Source organism: Crocodylus porosus, unplaced genomic scaffold, assembly GCF_001723895.1.
Source record: "Crocodylus porosus isolate Cpor-Errol unplaced genomic scaffold, CroPor_comp1, whole genome shotgun sequence".
NCBI lineage: Eukaryota > Metazoa > Chordata > Crocodylia > Crocodylidae > Crocodylus > Crocodylus porosus.
In genome coordinates this window covers 795,111-801,110 of record NW_017728916.1, presented here as the reverse complement: position 1 = coordinate 801,110, position 6,000 = coordinate 795,111, and the positions used below count along the sequence as shown (strand labels likewise).

The 6,000-nt window shown below is 45.7% G+C and overlaps 1 protein-coding gene across 1 annotated transcript in view; it reads right to left on the bottom strand.

Moving 5' to 3' along the window:
- Positions 1 to 6,000, bottom strand: part of HEPH (hephaestin) — a 32,867-nt gene that overhangs the window by 21,706 nt on the left and 5,161 nt on the right. The window contains exons 3-7 of the mRNA XM_019536213.1: positions 4,629 to 4,873; positions 3,304 to 3,516; positions 2,256 to 2,435; positions 1,585 to 1,839; positions 794 to 962 (exon numbers count right to left, since the gene is read on the bottom strand). Coding sequence (XP_019391758.1) covers positions 794 to 962; positions 1,585 to 1,839; positions 2,256 to 2,435; positions 3,304 to 3,516; positions 4,629 to 4,873 — 1,062 coding nt within the window. The remainder of the gene's footprint in view (positions 1 to 793; positions 963 to 1,584; positions 1,840 to 2,255; positions 2,436 to 3,303; positions 3,517 to 4,628; positions 4,874 to 6,000) is intronic.

Here is a 6,000-nt window from a genome sequence, read left to right as displayed (position 1 = left end):
GTTACAAACTAGTCAGAGGGAACCAGCAGGCACTGGGGGAGTCCCTGTTCCCCCAAGCACTACCAGGAGTGACTAGGAATAACGGTCACAAGTTGGCAGAGGGTAAATTCAGATTAGACATCAGGAGGTGCTACTTCACTGTCAGGGCAGCTAGGATCTGGAACCAGCTTCCAAGCGAAGTGGTTCCTACCCTGGAGGTCTTTAAGACAAGGCTAGATAATCACCTTGCTGGGGTTGTTTGATCCCAGTACTCTTTCCTGCCATGGCAGGGGTTGGACTTGATGATCTGCTCAGGTCCCTTCCGACCCTACCATCTATGAAACTATGTCAGATGCATGGGAGCTAGAGGTGTGTGCTTACTGCGAGATTTCACATAGCATGGCTTCATGAAAGCTGAATAGAAATCTACAGTCTAGCTCTGCCACCCTGTGTCTTTTGTGAAACTTGCTTCCCTACTGAGAAATGCATCATTTTATCAGAATAGTAGGCTTCCTGCTAATTAAGGGAGAGGGAGAAAAGAGGGAAGCAGGAACCAACAGAAGTCTCTTCCATGAGAAGTAGGGTGAAATGGCCCACATACAACTCTATGATGCTTCTGGTTCCTGAACTAGCCTGGGTCTCTCTGAGCTGCACTGTAGTGTGCAATGCATATCTGCCCTATAGGAATGCATGTCAGGGAAACAGTGGCTTTAACCATTATGTCGAATAAGATGTTCCAAATTCCTGTCAACATAGTGCGCGCATCTCAGACACAGCCTTCAGTAGAGAGCCCCTGCATGTGAAAACCTCTTACCTCCCTGGCTTCTGCAAGCTTTCCTCAGTGCTCAGGTCAAGTCCTGAGGGTCCATAATTCCATTGTTCTTCCTTTGCAGCTATGTAGTATGTCCGGACTTTCCCTGTAAGGGTTGACTCCGGAGTTTTCTGAGAACAATGTCTAACTTCATAGAGTGCCTCCATTCCAGCTGCCCAAGACATGGTGAAGAAGCAAATGCACACTTAAACTTCTGTCTTCCAAGCTGCCAAAGGGTAGAGGGGAACCCCTCTGCCGGCAGTGCCCTGTCCAGTCCATAAGAGCCCACAGGGTGCAGAATGGATTAAAGAGAGTGACTTCTGCACTAAGCACTGAGTCCTGTTATCTCAGCTTGGGCATTCCTGAAAAGGGGTGCTGAAGTGTCACATGAGATGGGAGAGTTTTCTCAGCTAATGGATAAGGGTTCCTACCATAAATACCAGACCCTACATCAGGAAGGTCCAGTGGGAAAATGTAGCTCCAGCAGTTCTCATGTGTATTATATAGGTGCTGCCTTTGGAGGTAAAAGCCTAAACTACAGGGCACCTCCTGCAGCACCACCACCTAGTCTGACCCTGAGATGTCCAAAGCTGGGCAAGCTGGAGCATCACCTGCCAGAATCTGTAATGCCTGCAGGTCAAACAATTCCACTAACCCCACACTACAAGAAAAGCTCTTTCAGCAAGGGGTATGTCTGGAGGGTTGTTCTGCCCCTCTGCACAATGTGAAGTGGTCACTATTGCAGAGAGAAAGGAGTTCACAGGTTGTAGAATGGATTCCAAAGTGTGACCTACCTTTGAAGTGATCATTGACCTGACAGCTCAGAAGCCATTTCCCAGGGTTAAGGGCAATCATGTTGGCTGTCACAAAAGTAGCTGGGAAAAGGCTGGCCACATCAGTCTTGTGGTCTCTGATGGTGAGCATCTGTCCATGGAAGAAGGCTGTGTGGATGTCAATCTCATTGCCCATCCCAAAGAGGTGCCATGCTACCTGATCCCCAGCACACATTGTCAGATCAGGCAGGTTGCCAAACAAGTAACCATTAATAGCTGCAAACCAAGGGATTTAGAAGCACAAATCAGGAAAAGAGATTTCTGAGCCTCAGCTTGCAAGTCATTTTACAGAAATAGAGGGCATACAAAGGAAAGATGTGACCAGAATGCCTTTCCCCTCCACTGACTGATTCTGGACCATCCATCTTCACTGATCATTATCTAACATGAGTCATAATCTGCAGCTGAGATTAATGGTCCAATGCTCAGTGAAAGAACACCAAATACATAATGGTTTTGTTGGGACTGAGGTGGCACCTTTCTGTTAGGGCTGCTTTCAGTACAGGTCTTGTATAGTTCTAAAACCATCCATGTATACATCTGGGGAACCTGCATTTCCAGGTATCGTGGAACTGTCACCCATGCACAGAATGAATAAGAAAAGCCAGGTGGTTGTGACAGATGACGCTCACCATGCATTCTGTTGCTCTCTTGAAACTCTTTGTCTTCCTTGTTGACAGAGCCTGGGTCAGTGCAGAAAGAAGCAATATTCTCATCCAAATACCAGCTCAGGTTCTCATCTATGACACTGAACATCAAAAAGAAATCCAGGTCCACATCATGCCGCCTTTGGGAGGTGCCAGTTAGCACTCCTGGGGTAAAGAAAATGACAAGAAAATGAGGGAAGAGCAGAGATTTGTCAAAGAGAATAGCACCAATACCTTGAAGGAAATCTCTTCCCAAACAGATTGTAGACTTCTGTTCTTCCTGTTCATACCTTCACTGAACTCTGCCAATGTCATCCTTAACCTGCAGTGCTTGACATTGATCCATTCTTAAATCCCACCCAGCTTGGCTAATACATCTCATTTCTTACTGGCAGAACTCCCTGCTAGTCCAATCCTGGACCTTTCATTATTGTTGTTACCGACAATAAATAGCATGTACAGATCATGTCTTGATGAATACAGTTATGTATTTCATCTTATGTCCCAAGGTGTTTCAAACTAATGCACTAACACTCTGGCCCTCTGGCAACAAGTAATCTGGCCTGCAGAGCTACCCGCTGGTCTTTGAGGAGCTCTGCAGGCCATGGCCCTGCATGCTAGATCAGGCACGCAGGGTTGCATGGGGCCCAACCCTGGCCCATGGGGCTTGGCAGGATCAACACAGGGCCTGGGGCCTGATCCCAGGAGATGGGGCTGGAGGGCAACAACACAGAGCCCTGGAGCCCAAGTCTGGTATGCAAGCGTGGCTTGGGTTCCAATCTGCCCTACAGATGGGCTCTATGCCACTCATGTGGCCCACAAGGCTGAAAAGCTGAGCACCACTGCAGTAAGCCATTATGAATAAGTACAAGGTAATGATCAGAATCAATCCAGAATACAATGCTTATCTCAGACCAAAGTCCACATGAGCAGCAGATCTGACTGGGTAGCTACTGCTTTTCCTAATCTATTTGAAAACATTATTAAGTCCCTGAAACTGCAACTTTGAGTTCCCCTCTCCCTACAGTGTTACCTTCTTTGCATGTCAGTAATGGCCCAATTAACCCAGAAGCAACATCCTTTGGTGCATCAATATGAGAGTGGTAGATCCAAGTCAAGCAGTTTGTGTCATCAGCTGTTGGGCTATGATTTTCAGGTATAGTCCAAGTATACGTATGATTCCCTCCTGGTGGAATGGAATCATCCTTCTTATGCTGCTGTGAGGACTCATCGGGGTACAGGGACCCTGGAATAATTAAGCAATCAGAGCATCTGTTTAAGTTAGGCAGAGCAGATGATATATAAACCCATACTTCATGTTTCACCCTTGACAGAACATAGAAGCCCTGAGTTTGTAGTATCTCTCGGTCTAGGACTTAAGCTTTATATGGACATGTTAACTAATGCAGTGATGATTTTTCAGTAGATAAATTGAGGCATAAAGACTTCCCCAGTAACTTAACAGTAGAGCCAGTATAAGTCCCATGTTCTACCCCAGTGGTTCTCAATCTTCTTAGGTGCTAGGCACCTCTAGGTAAACTCAAAGAACTCTTTGCCAGGCTCACGGCACCCCTCAAAATGCCAGCTCTTACTTTTCACTCATTTTTTGACTACAGAACAATAATAGAGCATTTTTTTCTGTTGCAAAGAACTCAGAAAGACCACAAGTAAGAAAGTTTTTAACACTGTGGATTCCTATTTGAAATATCTGGCTTTATCCTGTTAATCATGTTTGCACATCTAACCATACTAACATTGTATATCACTCTGTAGCAGTCTTGAAAGAATCCTCAAGGCATCTCAGGGTGCTGCAGCACCCTGATTGAGAATCAATGCTCTACCCATTGCTTCTTTATCTTCTCGTTGCAAAACAGAACATCATTAAGGTTTCAGGCTGCCTCTACAGTCCCCTAGAATTAGTTCTTTCTAAAGTCTCTGGGACTGTTTCAAGTCAGGAATTTCTATTCTGAAATGTCATTGAATCCTTTGGTGTCTACAGTATTCATCACATGACAGACATTTAAATGCATATTCTGACATAACACTATAATAGTCAATATTCATAAACTGCTTCCCTGCTAGTGCTATGGTCCCATATTCAGGGTATGGTAGTGTTACTATCATACTATTTTTAAAGGAAGAATCTGGACATTCTATTAAGGAGCCCACAGCTGGAAATTAGGTTCTGAGTAGTCACCTCAGATCCACGAATCCAGTAGCTTGTGGCATTCCCATAAAGCTTATCCAATAATACTTGCTTTCCGAGTGATATTGCTTCAGGTCAGTTCAACCACTGCATCTTCCCTGTGTCTGCTGTAGAAAACCTATGATTCTGCTATAGTGCTGTAATTTATTTACCTTCTGAATCCTTTTCATAGAACACGCCATGAGGATGGATTGTGTATGGCCGACTGGCAAAATTTTTTAGGTGCACAAGAATGGTATCGCTCACTTCAGCTCGGATGATGGGCCCAAGAAACCCCAGCCAGGCAGGTTTGCTGATCTCAGTTGTGTACGTGGAGTCTGAGTATTGCTTATAGACAGATTTTTTGTATATGCTTCCTACCCTGTCTTTGCCAGGCTGGAGGAATGCAGAGGCTTCTCTGTTAAATTGAGAAAACAAAATGGATCATGAATAACGTGCTATCTATTACAACTACATAACATGGTGGGGACAGTGCTAAAAAAGATACCTAAGGTTGTCCTCTTAGCTGACTCACAGAGCCTCTGTTGTACCAGCACACATCCCATGTTCTCCTCCCACCCTAGTTCAACATTGTGTTTCCTCTGGGGCTCCTGCTGCAGCAAAATAGGTCATCCCAAATAACTTCCATAATGCTCCACAATGTTATACAGTGGCCCAGTTTTGTGGCTGATGTGACATAACCACCCTGATTTCAGTATGATCACAGCAGAACCTTGGAAGCGAAATCCAGTTAGGTAATAACACTAGATCCTTCACTATTGTCTACCGTTTGAGAGCATGAAATATGAAAGGGGACGCAAAGCCCCACTGCACCATAGCAGATTAGCAGTTCCTTTAGTCTGAGAGAGGTCTCTGGCTACAATCCAGGGACCCACCTCAGGAAAGTCTGTCCCATAGGCTATGGTCAGGCATTCCCTTCCACAGGTCTGATCTGAGGGGGACACGACCAGGCCCTGGCAGGATGCTCTGATTAAGGAGGGGCCTCCCCCTCTTTGATTATGATTACAGAACATTTATCAGCATTTAGCACCCCATCAGAAAACAAAGCCTTGCTCATTAGTTCAACAGCTAGTTCACTGTTGAAACCTTGCTCATTAGTTCTTAAACAGCTTTTTTCCAAAGAAAGGAATGCAGGGACATTACCAGATGAGCTGTTGATTAGCTCCAAAAAGCCCTAAGTGGACACTGTCCTATCTGCCTTACACAGCATTAGCTAGCATACCACATGCTGGCTACAGTCAGTGCTGTGGGAGAGAGAAGGAAGGAATCTCTGCTTAAGCAGTGAGTGGTAAGAGGGGGAGGGAGGGGGAACACGGAAGCCAGAAGACCCTGCTATGCCTGCAAGTCTTTGCTGGAACTACAGCAAGGGAGAAGAGGGGAGGGGCCAGCTCTGGTGTGGAGCAGAGAGCTCCCCGCCCAGCCCAGTGAGCATGCCAGGATGCTGGGGGAATCTGATTTAACTTAAACCAGCAAGGGGTCTCGGACAGACATTACATAAACTGGTTTGACCCAAATCAGTTACAG